We start from the raw sequence: 18,590 nt of genomic DNA on the forward strand, positions 1-18,590 counted from the left end.
TAGATTAACAAATCGTTGGTATAACCAAAACTACTGCAATACCCTTTTATTAAATGGTCCATAGGATCATATACTGAAATAAATCCACCAATGACAAACAATACGTTATTAAAGAGATATAGCCGACTGTGTCACAAATATAGCATTAAATATCCCATAGCCTATATAAAAATTATAACCGAACGTTAACTAGCACCCACTACCCTGTGACACTGATAATTGTGAAGTCTTCGCATTCCCAAAAAATTGCTGATAATTAATATTAACCACTTTGTCCCTTCACCAAACATCTTAGCATGCATCTTGCGGTATACCGATGAATATATATGTCGCTAACAGTGTTTTATGAACAGTTCGGAGTAATTCTTTATTTGATGCATATAGGTATAACTTCACGATAGGCTAAGAGCACAGAATGTCCTTTTACATAACACTCAGGTTATTGTTATTATATATGTGGTTTAGTTTTATCCTTCACCTACGTGATGTTCACCAGCCTAGCATAAACGTATGCTTGTATAAAAGGGTCTTTAGTCAAAACACAGTAGAAAGAAGCAAAAGTAGAGAGAAAGTCTTCTCACATGGGTTAAAAGTTTAGGCCTATAATTCCGGTAAAATGGGTGAAATGAAAGGAAAATGAAAGCCTAAAGAAAGATGATAAATGGTTTACGAAATATTTAATGTTTGTACAACGACCGAAACAAAATGCCAAAGAAAAACTGGAAAACTATATAGACGCCGACATTGCTTTCCGATCTCGATTAGTACCCTCATTAAAGAACCGCGATAGTTCCCTGAAAGCCAGCAATTGTATCTATCGAGAACTTGTCCAAGTATACAACAATTGGTTGTCCAGTCCCAGAACTGAGAGCTATGAATGGTGCATCAACGTTCGGAACAATGTCTGGAACATTGACCGGTGCTGCCCCACTGATATCATTCGTAACCGTTAGTGTCCCTCCGGTGCTGGGAATGTTATTCTCAGTGATACTTATGATCAAGGCCTCATTCGCTCCTGGAAAGTAAATCCATCGTCGAGTTATAAAATTGGTCACTAATCCAAACTTTGGGGAAACCAGGTTGAAAGTCACACCAAATGGAACAGGATCTGTTTTTTAAGAATAATGCGTGAGAAGTAGTTTTTTAATGACAAAAAAAGGAGAAGAAGAAAATAATAAACACAGTCGGGATGATGTCAATAGTCCTCTTTAATTCAGTGATGGAAACGAAATTGATGAAAAAAATAATGAAATGACAAAATGTCAAATATATCATAAAAAAAAATAATAATTATAAAAAAGGACGGCAAACTCTGTGTATATAAGAATCAAAACTTATTATTGCCATGCAAATACAAATTAACTATTTTGCATTACAAATTAGCACGGATTAGTGCTTTAAATACACTGATGGCTTGCCGTTTGTGTCAAATTTCGGTATTGACCTGATACGGGGTACACGTGCAAACATACAAGTTGAGCAGTATACATACATTCGCCTTAGAGTTTAATCGTTGTCGATTAAAGAGCCTAAATGGACTCTAATGCAAAGATTTTTGACATGATTTCAGTCTGTATCATTTTCTTTTTATGTTTGGATGTTGAAGAGGATGAAAGTAAATACCGGTGGTCTAAGAATCCAGAGGAAATTCATGTGTGAAACAGAAAGATCCCGCAACGAATCCTGAATTTGAACGGTTCAAAACTCCAACGGGCTAATGATATCCCAAACTATCAGTTAGCGCTGATTGGAAAGTGACGGATATATATATATATATATATATATATATATATATATATATATATATATATATATATATATATATATATATATATATATATAGATATATATATAGATATATAGATATAGATATATAGGCTATATATATATATATAGGCTATATATATGTTGATACTAGATGAGACTAGTGGAACACTAGTAGTTGTTACTCGGAGTTTCACGCGTTATAGCGATCTTCAGACAACTGGTCAGTGACGGATAGACCAGTTGTCTGAAGATCGCTATAACGCGTGAAACTCCGAGTAACAACTACTAGTGTTCCACTAGTCTCATCTAGTATCAACATATATTACGCTCTGTCCAATGGACATAGAGCACTCTGCGCCAAGATAGACGCCAACCTACTCTATATAGGCTATATATATATATTCTGGCCACCTTGCCTGCTATTAACACACATGGCGATTGCAATTGCTGTTCGTACAATATTATCGTATTTTGCACTATATACATAAGATTGCTGTTACAAAAACAAGCAAAAAAAATATTAAAAAATTGAATTCAAATAATATATATATTTCATGGCAATAAAAGCCTTTCGAATTTATCTGTTATAGTTTAATTATTGAAATTGGATGATCGACAAACTCACTGCAGCCGATTTCATCCGAGTAGTCGTTGCAATCTGCAATGTTATCACAGGCCTGTGAAGTTAGAAGTATCTGTCCGTCTCCAGCACATCTGAAAAGTGTTTCTGAAAATTAGAGGCAAATGACAGCTTTATTCAACGTATTTATGGTACTATATATCAATGCTATGAATCGATGCACAATTCTGCACTTGGACATATATGCTTCAAGTTCCGGTTCGTGTCACAGTTCAGTTCATGTTATGAACAATACTGTAACATTTATTGATTTAATTCGTTCACCATTTATACGATTCTGAGTGATGTGAATAGTATAACGTGTATGTTTATGGTTCTAATGATGTGAATGGTGACCAACATTGTATTCTCATATAACATCTCATAATGGTTTATAAATCAGTCAAAAAGTCTGTTTAAGAAATCATCACCAACCCCCCCTCCATACCCCACCCCAACCAGGGGCGTAGCGAAGGGGTTTTTGTTGGGGGGTGTGGAGAATTTGATTTGCCGACGGATCTGGAAGTGGTGACTGAAATGGGGGAGGGGTCTAAGGGGAGGGGGTGACCCCCTCCCCTTTGGAAAATTGTTAGTTTTGAAACGTCCTTAGATGCAATCTGGTGTATATTTTAAGTCAAATCTGATTTGCCGACGGATCTGGAAGTGGTGACTGAAATAGGGGAGGGGTCTAATTTTTAGTTTTGAAACGTCCTTAGATGCAATCTGATGTATATTTTAAGTCAAATTTGATTTGCCGACGGATCTGGAAGTGGTGACTGAAATGGGGGAGGGGTCTAAGGGGAGGGGGTGTCCCCCTCCCCTTTGGAAAATTGTTAGTTTTGAAACGTCCTTAGATGCAATCTGGTGCATATTTTAAGTCAAATTTGATTTGCCGACGGATCTGGAAGTGGTGACTGAAATGGGGGAGGGGTCTAAGGGTAGGGGGTCTACCCCTCCCGTTTGGAAAAATTAGTTTGAACGTCCTTAGATGCAATCTGGTGCATATTTTAAGTCAAATTTGGCACGGAAGAAGCTCCCGTTCTCCTTTTTCTATTCAGCTTTCCTTCTTTCTTCCCCTTCCGCTCTCTTCACCTTTTCTCCTTTTGCCGACAGACCCAAAATTTGCCGACAGCGGTGTGACACACCCCACACCCCCCCCCCCGCTCGCTACGCCCCTGACCCCAACACTACCTGATCCGCACCCTCTTCTTCCTCTAATAGGTAGAAGTAAATTCTGCTGCTCCCAAAGTATCATGGAAATATGAGATTTTGGCAATTTCGGTGGGTCATGAGATTTTCCTACATGTCGAATAAAAAACAAAGTATCTACAAGTATTCGGAGCTTGTAGACGCGGAGATCGATTACGGGCCTAGAGGATTGCGGACTACTGCCTTAAGAAAACATTACAACAGACACACCCACCGGCATTTCTGGTGTTGTCAATAAATGAACGAAGGGTTGATACTCTGGAGTAAACGCCAGGGAAACCTGGACTAGCACAGCCAATACCGAAGGAGACCACGCCAGCCAAGGTCCACGGTTGAGCGATATCACGCACGTCCTGACAAATTAATGGACCACCACTGTCACCCTGTATAAGGAGATTGACAACAAATCTGCGAGATTAGAGACACGGGGCGACATGGTACACACACACATACGTACACCCAAATACATACACCCAAATACATATATATATATATATATATACATATATATAAATATATATATCTATATATATATATATATATATATCTATATATATATAAATATATATATATATATATATATATATATATATATATATATATATATATATATATATATATATATATAGATTGATATTAGATTGATTTCGCCCCTTACCTGGCATGCGCCCATTTGGGAGTTCACATCACCGGCGCACAGCATAATTCGTTCTATAAACGATGCCCCATAGTTACCACATGCTTCTGGTGGGAATATGGTTAGCGCGGCCTCTTGGAGGTTATCTGGAAAGTTATCTCCGCCTGCAGTAATTGAGATGAAGTAATTTTCACAATCGGCATTTGCAATATTTACACTTAATATGTGTCTGTCAGACATTTTGTTCCTTTCTACCACACAGGCCCCACTCTCAACCTCCCTAAGTCTGCATCATGTACCAGTTTAACCATTTAGGCACAAGAGGCACATACCATAGTCAAGAAAATATATTTAAAATCTTTATTACAATTCCAGGTAAGTCATACCAGCTTTTCTACTGCAGTCCGGTTGTGTTTGTAAAACTTAATAAAGAGAGGGAGAGGGAGGTCTAGAGCATGGTGCATTGGGGCCTCAGAGATACTCACCACTATGATTTGTTTTGGGGGAGGGGAGGGGGAAGGGGTTCCGACGGTTGCTGAAGTAGATGCAGATGTTTATGGAGATTCTATTACGTCAAAATGCCACAAAATGAGGAGAGGAGCGAGAGAGAGAGATGAACTAAGAATCAATCACATGTCTTACCGTCCATAAGGTCTCCCCATCCTGTAACGTAACAGTTAGTCAGTTCCGTGAGTTCTGGTGGCGATTGGTCCGTAGCAATATTGGTTATTGTGTTGTACAGACAGGCTGGACGCACAACGTTACTTAATGTCATTGGAGTGTGTAAGTATAATAGTGCGATATCATTTTCAATAGTATCAGTGTCATAGTTTGGATGCATAAACCACGTGACATCGGATACTTGACGAGTAGCAGCCGGGACGTTTTGTGTGGTGTCTCCAAAGAAAATGCTGGTTGCACCTCTAGAGAAACGAAAGAGCGGTGAAAATGATCGAAGGAATTAAGTTAATAGGGTGACTGAGGGTGTTGGATTGGCGGCGGAGGCGGGGGTGTACCGACCGATGTATCTCATAGTATGTTAATAGAATTTAGATTTGAATAATGAAGAAGATTAAAATATATTTTCAAAATCCTTACCGAGTTCCTCTCAATGGAAAATCTGTTCAGATCTTACACAACGGTGCGCCTGAAGAATTCCAATGTAGGCCTACATGCTGGGATTCGTTTTATGGTTCTTTTTGGGGGCAATCTTCCATAAACCTTCTAAAATGACTTACCAATCACGTTTTTTAAGCCAATTACTGTGCTGTTTTATTCAGTGATGAAGTATGCCGATACAATACGATAGACATATATATAGCCTACATATAATACTTGCAACATCACCTGATGACAGAATCGATATCGAAGCTATTATTTTTTGTTAACTTACAGACAATGGGCAGCCGTGACAGCCCATTCTTCGGAAATGAGCGTTGCCCCACAGGACCTCTCCAGAGACCCCTGCCATGGCCACGCCCCTATAGGAGCCGCATTACCTCCTACGATACGGTTTGTGAAAGGCCCGCTTCCACATGGAGGGTTCTCCGCTAACGGAACGAATGAGAACATGAGTGGAAAATATAATAGTAAAACAAATCGTATATAAACGTAAAGAATGGTAGCCTACTGAAACAAAATCCTGAAGTATGACGAAATGATCTTCTAATTAAAATGTAAATTCGATGTATTTACATTAAATTTGCTTCCGGAATCGCTGAAATATATGAACTATGTATAAATTCCTTACGCAGTACCAGACTATGCATTAGGCAGACGAGTAGAAGAGCTAGACCGTACCCCTATCGTTGGATAGCTGACACATCCCTCGAGGAGAATTACAAATATACACTTATATATCTCAGTTTTGATAAATATTTGCTACTGTAAGTGGCAGTAAAATTGTTATTATTATTATTAAAATTTGAGAACTATGTAAACTTTCTAGTATATTTTGGGTCAATACTGATGACCGTTTATGTAAGATACACAACGATATTTATCATCATACAGTGACCGGTGTGCACTATTTATTGGAAGGTCGCCATCTTAAGCACGCCTCTAGAAACGCCAACTGTGGTATATGTCTTGGAAACCTCCCTATTAAGCTATCGCCACAAATAAAGATATATATTCATAGAAAATTTCATGTGTTATACATCAGAGATGTTTTCATCCAACTTGAAGAGAAGAAAACGGATGATGATTCTCAGAGCTTACCCGGACGCTCGCAAACGAACGGAAGCTGTTGGTTACAAGCGACATCGCTCCATTGCGGTGAGATACCAACAGCGGAAACGCAGTTCTCGAGTAAACCCCCGTTTGGCTGTTGAGCGGCCCATGGTCTAGATGGAAAATCGGGGGGGGGGGGGGGGTGGAAATCAAAGTGTATTGTCAACGAAATAGCAAAATATTTTAGGATCCATTCCCTTTCCTTCTTTGGATTTAATCATGAATAATGAAAGTCGACAAATTTAGTATTTGAAGTACATTGTATTGTAAGCATCGAACAATTTATTAGAAACAAGTGACATAAAAAAAACCATCATAGATCAAACATATTAAATCAATTGTAAAGAGAAAATGTAACTGGTTAAATGATACTTACAACACTGACGGTAAAGTGTTGTCTCTAACCCAACGGTAATCGCCTTCCACCGCGATGTCTGTAAGTCCAATGAAGTACTCTTGGTTCGCCCCAAAAGCATTTGCAAGGAAATTCTAAGGAAATGAAAACAAAGTGAAAACATTTTCTAACGAAAAGGAAAAATGTTTTCACATTAGAAAGAGAAGCGTGGCGATCTGTAGATGGTGGGATGAGTGGTATTTAACTTTAAAGTTTGCTGTATTGTGGCGCTCTGCACGTTTTGGGAAACCAGTACTGTGCTAAAGCAGACCTAATAAATTTTATGTAAACCACTAGTCTACATGCAAGAAAATATAAAGTGTTGACAGAGAAAATGCTCAGGCGTGATTGGTTCTAATCGGTTGTAATTTATACAGTAGTAATAATGTATCTGGTTAACTCGCGGTTAAAACTACACAACAGGTCCATATATGAATTTCAATTCATGTTGTTTTTTAAACAAAGTTAAAAAGTATCAACAGACTGCGTGCCTGTTAAGAAGAATGTGCGGAGGATACGATACTAAAATACATAATGGTACAGTCTTGGAACATGCATGATAATGGTAGTCTTGAAACATGCATGATAATGGTACAGTCTTGAAAAATGCATGACAGGGTTTAGAATGAGAAGGTCGGACAGACTGTTTGAAAGTGTGAATAGCGAAAACTGATGATTTTTTTAAATGCCACGAGGAGTCTATTCCAAATAAGAGAGTAATATCCCACCTTTGATATAAGGGAACAAAAGCCTCCGAATCCTTATAGATTAAATAGTTATATGGAAAGGAAGACCTGAACATGGGGAAGGGGAGGGGAACTATTTGAACAGGGGGTACAAAGGTGTTAGTCAACTGATAGAGTTCACCCGGTCCGCCCCCCCGTTTTGGCTATGACCACTGTTTTACCTGGAAGCTAACAGGAGGGTCGATCTTTGCGAGGTCTCCTCTTCTTTGTAGACAGTGACGCCGCCGTTCATCGTGGGAAGCCGGAAGCCCGATGCCATCGACCCCCTGGAAACATCGACCGTTCACCTCCACCCATCCAGGGAGACAGGCCTGTCCGTCAACCTCTGTACACATGTATAACGAAAGGAACGTTGTTTAATATTTTAATTCTTTATACACTGGTTTTACCTATGGAGACATGTATAAGAGAAGGGAAAGGCCTACCCCACCACCCACCCTCCCACTGTTATAGCCAATATTGAAAAAAAAAATGGAAAATGACACATTTGATAAATGAACAGTCTGCATCCGACTCAGTCATTCCTTTACAAATACAGAAGGGAGCAGATCAAAAATATTATCCCACTCTAATTTATAATGATATGTTAGCATGTAATGTGTAGTAAATTTATTATTATTATTTATTATATATAAGGTTTGTTAGCATGTAATGTGTAGTAAGTTTATTATTATTATTTATTATATATAAGGTTTGTTAGCATATAATGTGTAGTAAGTTTATTATTATTATTTATTATATATAAGGTTCGTTATTCATAACGTGCATTGTTTTTCGATAAAAAGGTTCGCTATTCATTGTGGAAATAAAGGTTCGTTATTTATAATCATGAGGAATCATAATTCATAAGGTCCGGTATTCATAATGGAAACAAAGGTTCGATATTCATAATGGGCAAAACGGTTCGATATCCATAATGGACAAAAAGGTTCGTTATTTATCATGGGACAAAGGGTTCGATATTCATAATAGAACAAAGGGTTCGTAATCCATAATAGACAAAAAGGTTCATTATTTATAATAGGAAGAAAGGTCCGATATTCATAATGGAGCGAAGGGTCCGTTATTCATAATGAGAAAAAAGGTTCGTTATTTATAATAGGAGAAAGGGTCCGATATTCATAATCGATGAAAGGGTTCGTAATCCGTGATGTGAAAAAAGGTTCGTTATTCATAATAGGAGAGAAGTGCGTCATACAGGTACAAAAGACGTCCTCCATTTTCGCGAAAACATGATCAAATTCTCTTAAGGGTCACTATAGTCTTTTCTTAGAAGGAAGTAGAGGGAGGGGCGGGTGGGGATCGATGGTGGGGTGGTCTAGGGTAGGGCCCGACCCCACATAAACACCAACCCCGACGCCCCAGCAAGGGCCCGTCTCTAAAAGGGCCAAAAAATATACAAACTTGTACGCTCCTTAACCACACAGCGGACCGCACATGACACTAACCATTTTGACCTCCCCGATATCCAATTTGGATGATTTTTGCACCGTACGATTTGTCCCGTCGAGTTCTACAACAGTTCTACAACATATATCTTCTTTTCGGGGTTTTTCGACACTATTTTGTTTGGCTCGATTGCGAAATCGACCTGATTAATATGCATGCTATTATGCAAAAATATGCGAATGTCTTTTTGTACGCTTCGTATGCAAATTTTTACGATTTCCTACCGACTTGTACGGAAACGGCATAAACTTGTACGTTTCCTAAAGGGGGTCCTTTTCCTCATTGTGAATGCTACCGAACCTTTTTGGCTAGGCCTATTATGAATAACGGACCCTTTATTCCATTATGAATATCGAAACTTTCCTCCTATTATGAACAACGAACCTTTTTCACCATTATGAATATCGATCCCTTTTACCAATTATGAACAACGAACCTTTTTTTGAACAATGAACCTTACGGATGATGACCCTTATGAACAATGAACCTTATGAACAATGAACCTTATGAATATAGAACCTTATGAATATAGAACCTTATGAATATCGGGCTGTCACCGTAAAATCAAAAGAAAGCAAAACGTATATATAGGTTTTGTTTCTATTGAATCCTACTTCAGAGTACCCCTCTAATAGTCCTCCGATGCGTGCAATCTAATGACCCCTTAATTTGATTTTCCTTTCTAGTCAACAATATTTATAAAAACCGTCTGCTCAATTTGTAGCCCTGAACTCTTTTCAAATATCGGTTTGTCGAATTTAAAATAGTATAGGATCAATTGTTGTTATATTAAGTTTCTTTAATATATTAATACGTTTTCACTTTGAAAAATACCCCGAAATTCTGCATGTATAGGAACTTTTGTCACCGTCCATGCAAAACTGTTCTTCGGGGTTGCAACCACCATTTTCTTTTCCAGGGAAGGTGTCTGGGGGGGGGGGTATCGACTCCCCTTTAAGTAAGTTTGTTAAAATGGAGGGTGCTTAGATGCAAACTGCGGTGCTTTTATTTGCAACTTTCAAAGCAATGAAGAATTTTTGACTGTTTAAGTTGAGCCGCATATACATGTTCATAGGCGTAGGAAGCGGGGGGGGGGGGGGGGGCTGCAGCCCCAACCAAATATTTATGTGAGAATTCGGGCAATATGCTGATATTTTTTGGGCGCCTACAGAAAGAGAAATAATTTGCAATGTGTTTTTCAATGGTTAAACTTATATTGTTATTATCATTGTTATTGTAACGACTTCCCCAATAATTATAACCAATATGGAAGGGTAATAACACGGAAAATGATTGTATGTTAGTGGCATGCAATGTAATAGCCGATGCATGCCAATATGATATGGAAAGGAAGACCCGAAGATGGGGAAGAGGAGGGGGAACTATTTGAACAGGGGGTACAAAGGTGTAGTCAACTGATAGAGTTCACCGCGCGAAAAATGTTGGTTATAATTTTCGGGCAAGTCGTTACAGCCCCCCCCCCCCCCATAAAATTGGGCTCCTACGCATATGTACATGTTATACATTTATGTGTTTCAATCAATAACTGTGAAATTATCGGCATCTAATAAAGTAGACCTACCGTTTTGTGGTTTTTACAAGGTTGTGTCCCTGTCCATATCACACTTGAGAAACATTTATACAATATTGTACCGTGGTATATATAATAACAAAGTCAATGAAAGTTACATACTTACGAGAGATTGACAGAAAAGAAATTACGATACAGAACCAATTGAGTATGCCTTCCATTTCTTCACCAGAACTTTGCAGTCGGTATATTCCAATTAACACTCTCTCTCAGAGGGAACGCATTGGACAACTATAGGTGTAACCCTAACCTTTCAGTACTAAATAATCATTGTAACAAGTAAAACTTGTCACAAAGTTTTGTGTTTCAGCCGTTGCGTTTATTCATGCAGTAAGTAAAGGTCGAGTCGATTTGGGTTAAAACAGCGGACTCTGTAATGCACTGGCAAAGCTATATGTAGCGTAATAGTACTAAACCGTAACTTTCCATTCGTAAAGAAGGTCAAAGGAAACAAACCAACAATAAAGGTTTGTTTTAGGGTAAACCCATATCTGCAAAAATATTCATCGAGTCACGGCTGTGAAGAGTTCAAGATGTCTTAGGCATATGATGTTATAGAAAACGTGTCACCAAATGATTTTTTTTGGGTTATATGCAGGCACTTAATGAAAGAGGAAAGTTTATTCTTCACTAACCCCACCCGTTCTGACGGATTATGTTCCCGCTTTATCGGGGTGGTGGGGGGGGGGGGAGAGATACAATTGCATTGTTAACAATTAAAATGAGCGCTTTTGCTAGAAATGAAAATGTTTCTCAAAAAGCACACTGATATGCCTCTATTTTTTTGGTTTAAAAAGAAAATGTAATTAGAGAATGCCCATTTGTTGAGAAAACAAATCAAATTTGTGTTACAAAATGCTCATTTTATCGTTAGGTTTAGTGAATCTGTGGTTTTCCCAAACGAAAATCTTACAAAGCTACAATTGCTTCCACTGTCCAGTCTTCCCCTCAAAGTGTATGACCCCCTCCCCCCCCAACACTCCCCCTCTTCCATCACCTCTGGTTATGACTGGTTATTGACACCGAAATCTAAAATCATGAGTCACCACTCTAAGAAACACCTAGGCTTGCTGGATGCTGTGGCATTGCTTTGTTGGCGGGTGAGCTGTGTACCTGCATGTGCTTCTTCACACATGTTTATAGTATCTATTAACGTAGTACAAGTTATTGTATATTCTATACTATTCAATCAGCGACCTATTTTTGAAGAAAGATAAATACAGCCGACACCAAAGTGTGCAACAATCATGGTCTATATACGTACTACTAAAGAAAGCAAGATGCATCTATAAAATCACTGGACAAGAAAAATTTGTGTACGAATTTGTTGGATTATTCAAAAGGCCAATCAATAGTAGAGCAAAGAATCATGATGTACCAAAAATTGCCAAGACTTAACCTAAGTTTAACACTGATTATTTTGTTTTATTTTTCTGGTGGTTTTTGCGATTTTAAAATCATACCCGGGACTTGAGAAGTATTACGTTAAATAACAAAATGTCTGAATGAGCTGGGGAATAGATTTTGAGAGTGACTCGGGACAGCAAAATAGTTCTTAAAGTTTGCAATTGAGTGACCATTAACTTGACTTTCTAGCATATTTGGAAAATTAATCTGGAATCAATTAAACATTGAATGACATAACCCTTTACAGAGCTGTAATATTTTGATTTTAGAGTATTATTTACATCGATTTCTTACTTTCCTTAAAACAACAAATCAAACAAATACAAATTAAATCACAAAAAATGACGTAAAATAATGCAGACTCATTAAAGTACATTTTATTTTTTATTTTACTCTATTCACAATAATAAAATCTCTGGCAATAAATATTTCAATTAATTTCTCAATTTAAGTAGGATGGACAAAAGAAACATGATTAGCATCAATCTTGGAATTTTAGATACATGTAATATGCAAGACAACTTTCATATACAATATTTGATCAATCCAATTTAACTTTCACAAATATTGCCTCCATATCAACCAGATAAGCAAAAGAAAAATACTTGGGCACCTGTGAACAAATGCTCTATTACTTGTATCCTCATGAATTTGCTTTTCTCAAAGAGAAAATGGAAATGTCTTTTACAAAACTGCTCGTCATTTAGGAATGAATATAAGTGTTGGAAATTGCTGATATAGTATTTTCAACCCTTTTTAGAGATTTTAAACAGGCCAACATTTGAAGGTCAACACAGATGATAATTAAGATGACATTGATTAATAAATATTATTAATTTTTTAGTTACATTTTATTTATTTTTTTCTAAAATAAAGAATAACTTGAACTTGAAACATTACAACTTATCAATCACTGACCATCTTTAATTTATGCAAAGAAAGAAAGTTCACACACTACAAAAGAAAGGCACATATATATGTCAAGGTGGATCGAAAATAAACAGAGATATCTAAACATTGCATAACATTTCAAAAAGTTTTTTAAAGTGGATTTATATCAAATATCAGTAAAGAACGATATTTCTACTTTTCAAATATTTTACAACTTATCTTAGCGGTTTTAAAACTTTCCCAAAAGAATCGGCTCGTGGAGGGATTCATACCAAGTGAAGACTTGGTTAAAGATGCATCCCTCTAAATCATCATTTCAGTTTGTAACAACATCCAACAAAAAGGGAGTCGGGAGGGGAAGGGAAAGGAAAAGAAAGGGAGGATGGAAAGGGTGGGACTTTTACGAGATGTGATACCATGGGCGGGCCAGCATAAAGCTTGATTCAGTTGGTCCATAGGGTGATATCAAATTTATGTCTGTGTTTATGTGTGTAACATGTAGTTGGGTCTATCATGAAATTCATTCTCTACAGAAAATGTCTATGACCTAAAGAGCATCCTTTTATTATGCTTTAATTAATTGATTTATCTATATTTGTCCTGTGCAAACAGTTGCAAAAGTCCCCTTTTCAGAACACAAAAGTGGTTCATATACAGAGCTACCATATGATGCATTTTAGGACCAACGTTGCATGTTAATATTATAAATCATCCTGGTTTCTACAAAGTTTGTATTTTCAACTTTTATTCCCACCATTTATCTTCACTTGTAGATAGCAAGTTTTCACTCTATCTATTAATCCTATCGTACCTTTTCCACCTCTGAATACGATCCTCATCACCTACTCGCTTGGTTCACCATGTCCCCCCTGGTGGTTCTGAGGAACCAGTTGCCCCTTCAGGTACCTCTCCCTCAAATTCTCCGGTATGGGAATACCCAGGTACTCTAACAGCTCAAAGTACGACCAGGTGAAAGCCCTCGTCACATCCTGAGAATGAGCAAAGATATTAGCTTCGGAGTTGAGTTCCCGGTTGAAGTTCAACCTGATCTCAAGCTCCTTCTGCCTCTTAGCCATCTCTATGGCCAACCTCTCCGCTTCTTCCTGGGCCAGTTTGGCCTCAATCTCTCGCCTCATTCTCTCCTCCTCGGCCTTGATATGAGCGATGAGTTCTTCCTCCCTCTTCCGTTTCTCGTATTCTAATCTTTCCTCTTCGGCCATCTTGGCCAACATCTCCTCCTCTTCTTTCCTTCTCTCTTCTTCCTCCTTACGTTTTAATTCCTCCATTTCTGATCGGATTGTTTGGAGAAAAAAAACAGAAATTTCTTTATTAGAAAATGTGAAATGTTTTCAAGAACTAATACACTGTACAAGTCATATCAAAGAATTTCTAAAATTTTCGGCTTTCAGATTTGTATAACTTCTTCGAAGATTCCTCCCAAATGATCACTAAGCTATTCATCTTTAAAATTTCAAGCTTTGAAGGTAAACAATTGCTTGCATCTTATCAAGAAATCAAAGATGGTCAGCAACAAATACAATTCCTACCACGTGTATGCTTTCAAATATTCTACAGTCGATAAACGTTCTGATATTTATGAAAAGGTTAAACTCGAACTCTTTTTTCGGATTTCTCACCTTGTCTCAATTTATCCTCTTCCTTCTTCTTCTTGGCAAGAGCTTCCAGTTTCTTCTTGTACTCCTCCTGTTGTTTACGTTCCCTCTCTGCTGCTAGGAGGGCCTGCCTCTCCCTCTCCTGCTGCGACTGCTCTGCCCTTCTCTTGGCTTCTTCATCCGCTTCTTGTTTCAACCTGACGGAAGGAGATGGAAATTACGATACATTTTAGGCCGTGACTCTACAGACAAACAAAAGTCAATCTTGCATCCGTCTGCAACGAACAGCTCTGAATGCTAATGTAAGCCCGGTTGAACAATTTTTAAAACTTAAAGGCATTGAAGACTCGCCCCAAACCGTGTGCGGCCATCTGAAAAGTTAACTTTCTGTTGCTTGCAAGTGACGTTTTAATAGTGTCGCTACAAAATGCAGACAGTACAGTAATGAAATGTGATTCCTTGTTATCTTTAGCTGGACCTGAGATGTCCATCGCTGTATTGTTTGTACACTGTGCTGTGGGTATTGACCGCAGCTGTATGTACTGACTGTACACTAGTGTCTAATAACTGATAGTAGCAAGCTGTGTGTGTAATTTCTGGGATCGATGGTGGTGTTTAACACTTCTGTTACACCTCATTCGAAACTAGGTCAGATTACCGGCATTAGACATTTCTTTTTGCGCGAGTCTTCACACCCTTTAACACTGATCCTGCAGCATTAAACCACTAAAATCTATTAATTGCTTTGCTCATGCAACTAGAACATTAGTTGTTAAAAACATGGTATATATTACATGTTTGGCCTGAATAATGCAATCAATTTTTAGGAATAAGACCAACTAGTTATTGACAATTAAACAACCTAAACAATGCTATGCATAGTTACATTTCCTTTGCATGGGTTTCAGACCTAGGCTTTATAGTGTTTTCATGTTTTTGAAAAGTAAAAAAATTCCTGATATATTTAATATCTTGATGTGGTACTAGTATAACAAATTAACAAGTTACTCTCCTTGGTTATTTATCTTTTTGTTCTTTCATTTAGTTTCATTTATTTGTTGCTTTTGTTTTACACCAAATTATTTGTTATTGAGGTTTATGTAAATTGCATTACAACAAATTACTTTTTTTTTCTTCTCTCAGTTTTACTTTTATTTAGTGTCATTTAAAAACTAAAATAAAATTGTTAAAAAATTTTAATTAAAAAAAAAACAATTCAACTACATTTTTTCTGATTGCTATTTTTGTGTTTCCTGTGAGTTTATATACCAGATTAGTGGGAAACAATAGAATGCAAAGTTAAGGTCTTTAAATTAAGACTCTATTAGACATCAATGGAAACTGGTGTCAGAGGATCACCACCCCCACCTCTATGAGAAGAGAAAGATTGAGATGAACAGAAACTGCTCAGAACTATATCGCCAACCTCATCTGCTCTGCCTTTCTTCGTCTTTCTTCTTCAAATTCCAACTTGATCCTCTCCTTCCTCTCCTGCTCCTCCAGTGACTTGCGTCTGGCCTCCTCTTTTTCTCTCCGCTTCTTTTCAATCTCTTTCTTCTTCCGATCCGTCTCTGCTGCTCTCTTTGCTGCCCTCGCCTGCGATCTGCTAAGACTCCCCGGTCCGTGGTGCGAAGAGTCCTAAACGAGGCAAGGGTATGTTAATACACAAGGTAAGAGGATATCGAAAACAATGCAAGAGGATATTAAAACAAAGGGTAAGGGGATATCTAAACACATGGTAAGAAGTAATTAACACAAGAAAAATGGACATCAAGCACAATAAAAGAGGATACCATAATACCAGTCCCTCTCCCAGTTTAAACTCTGTCCATCCAATTCCAACCCCCTCCCAGCTTACCTCTATGTATTTCAAGCCACTCCCAATTCCCCCAGTTTACCTCAGTCAATCCCCTTGCAAACTCCCTGCCAGCTTTAATCTCTGTCCATCCCCTTCCAATCTCCCTCCCAGCTTAACCTCTGTCCATCCCCTTCCAATCTCCCTCCCAGATTTTAATCTCTGTCTATCCCCTTCCAATCTCCCTGCCAGCTTAACCCCTGTCCATCCCCTTCCAATTTCCCTCCCATTTCACCTCTGTCCATCCCCTTCCAATCTCCCTGCAAGCTTTACCTCTGTGTATTCTGTGCCAATCTCTGACATAGCTGGACCCTCCTCCTGTGAGTCATCTACAGATGGGAGTTCAACTTCAACCGGTTGTTCCTGAAAATGTCAGAAGAAAAAACATGGCAACTTGTTTGTTTGTTTTTGAAGCAGCAAACATTGCATTGACTCGGACTTGAGATTATTTGAGTAAAACCATCAATAGTACTGCAGGAGTAGATACTATCACACTACTCAATGTTTGTAACAACTATATTTTGGCATTGAAGACTCGCCCCAAACCGCATGTGGCCATCTGAAAAAGTTACCTTTCTGTTGCTAGCAAGTGACGTTTTTTTCGTGTCGCTACAAAATGCAGACAGTACAGTAATGAAACATGATACCTTGTTATCTTTAGCTAGACCTGAGATGTCCATCGCTGTATTGTTTGTACACTGTGCTGTGGGTATTGACCGCAGCTGTATGTACTGACTGTACACTAGTGTCTAATTACTGATGGTGGCAAGCTGTGTGTGTAGTGTATTTCTGGGATCGATGGTGGTGTCTAACACTTCTGTTACACCTCATTCGAAACTAGGTCAAATTACTGGCATTAGACGTTTATTTTTGCGTGAGTCTTCACACCCATTAACGTAAGCATGACACAGCATTACAACAATGAATTGATTTTGACTACTCAGTAGGTTGTTTTTTGATGACAAAAGTGACAACTCTGTTATAAGGTGGCAATGCATGGATAAGCTATTCACTCAAAAGTAGAAAGATCTGTATCAATGAACACTGTAAATAGCATAAATAGATACTTATTAACTACAATACCAAGAAAAATAACGATAGCGTTGAAATAAACTGTAAAAGCAGTCAAAGGAAAGAAAGAAAGAAAAATATAGTTGACAATAGCAGCATACTATACGGTAGAAATTAATTGCTGCAGGATATAAGGTCAAACTTTAATGAGAACGGAGCTAAAAGTTAGCCAAGAACAGGACTATGAAAGCAACCAACTATAAGCAATGAGGGTTACCCAGTTGCACTGATAGGAGAGGTGAATAGTTATTAGGCGAAGAGTATGATGTCCATAGAAGCATCAGAGTGTATATAGCATACACTTGTCATTTATATTTATTACAGAACTATTTAGTGTGCTCTGTTGTAAATGACAGGGCAATACACTCAACTTGGAATATCCTGTCTTTTTGCTTTAAGGGGAAGGGGGGAGGTTGAGGGAAGGGACAGGGTTGACTAATAGTAGAGACCCTATCATTAGCTCTTGCATGTGGTATTATTTTTACTATTTATAATTATTTATTCATTTTTTGGGTACTGGGGGGGGGGTGGGGGGTGGGGGGAAGGTTGGAGAGGTTTCACCCACTACCTACATGACATAATATTAAAAAAATTTTGGATCAAGGTACAGTGGCATTACAATATTCAAACCAATCAAGAAAAAAGAATACAATTTATGAAATAAGTCCTACATTACAAGGCAAGGTCTGTTCAGAGATCTAATAGATATATAGATACAAATCTAAACTAATGATCTTGTATTTAATCTGATGTTATTAGATATAAAACTGCAAAAAGGAACATGCAATATAGAGTTAGGGAGCAGGATTACTATTGATTACATTAAAGGAAGGATTGAAAAGAATTACATTATGAGAGAAAGAATAAAAGAGATAGAAAATATATATTTTGCAAAAAGCATCAGCAAGAGATTTTTCTCTCTCTGTAAAGATTTTGTTTGTGGAAGCCTAAACAGGTGAAAGTGTTGGAGTGAGAGCTAGAAAGATAGCAACAAATTTGAGGGAATTTTTGCTTTTGAAAGGAGACAGAGCAGCTAGCAGAATTTAAAATCATGTAAAACAATGTAATACCTCTTCTTCCGGTTCTGAATCTGACGAAAATTCCTTTAA

General features: G+C 37.8%; 2 protein-coding genes across 7 annotated transcripts in view; both read right to left on the reverse strand.

Moving 5' to 3' along the window:
* Positions 1-31: 31 nt before the first annotated feature.
* Positions 32-11,022, reverse strand: LOC139964958 (uncharacterized). The gene is made up of 10 exons (XM_071967068.1): positions 10,751-11,022; positions 7,766-7,929; positions 6,841-6,953; positions 6,453-6,577; positions 5,626-5,782; positions 4,875-5,155; positions 4,254-4,396; positions 3,810-3,978; positions 2,393-2,494; positions 32-1,108 (listed from the first exon to the last, which is right to left on the reverse strand). Exons 1-10 carry the CDS (start codon positions 10,803-10,805, stop codon positions 774-776), a joined length of 1,644 nt encoding a protein of 547 aa, XP_071823169.1. The 5' UTR covers positions 10,806-11,022; the 3' UTR covers positions 32-773.
* Positions 11,023-12,412: 1,390 nt separating this feature from the next.
* The window catches only part of LOC139964757 (uncharacterized), a 32,603-nt gene continuing 26,425 nt past the window's right edge, over positions 12,413-18,590 (reverse strand). For 5 of the 6 annotated variants that reach the window (XM_071966698.1, XM_071966700.1, XM_071966701.1 and 2 more), the window contains 5 exons: positions 18,552-18,584; positions 16,684-16,773; positions 15,982-16,193; positions 14,580-14,752; positions 12,413-14,230 (listed from right to left, as the gene is read on the reverse strand). In XM_071966698.1, coding sequence (XP_071822799.1) covers positions 13,785-14,230; positions 14,580-14,752; positions 15,982-16,193; positions 16,684-16,773; positions 18,552-18,584 — 954 coding nt within the window. In that variant the 3' untranslated portion in view covers positions 12,413-13,784. The remainder of the gene's footprint in view (positions 14,231-14,579; positions 14,753-15,981; positions 16,194-16,683; positions 16,774-18,551; positions 18,585-18,590) is intronic. The other variant, XM_071966699.1, reaches the window with a different exon arrangement.

The sequence above is a fragment of the Apostichopus japonicus genome, chromosome 23 (assembly GCF_037975245.1).
Source record: "Apostichopus japonicus isolate 1M-3 chromosome 23, ASM3797524v1, whole genome shotgun sequence".
NCBI lineage: Eukaryota > Metazoa > Echinodermata > Holothuroidea > Aspidochirotida > Stichopodidae > Apostichopus > Apostichopus japonicus.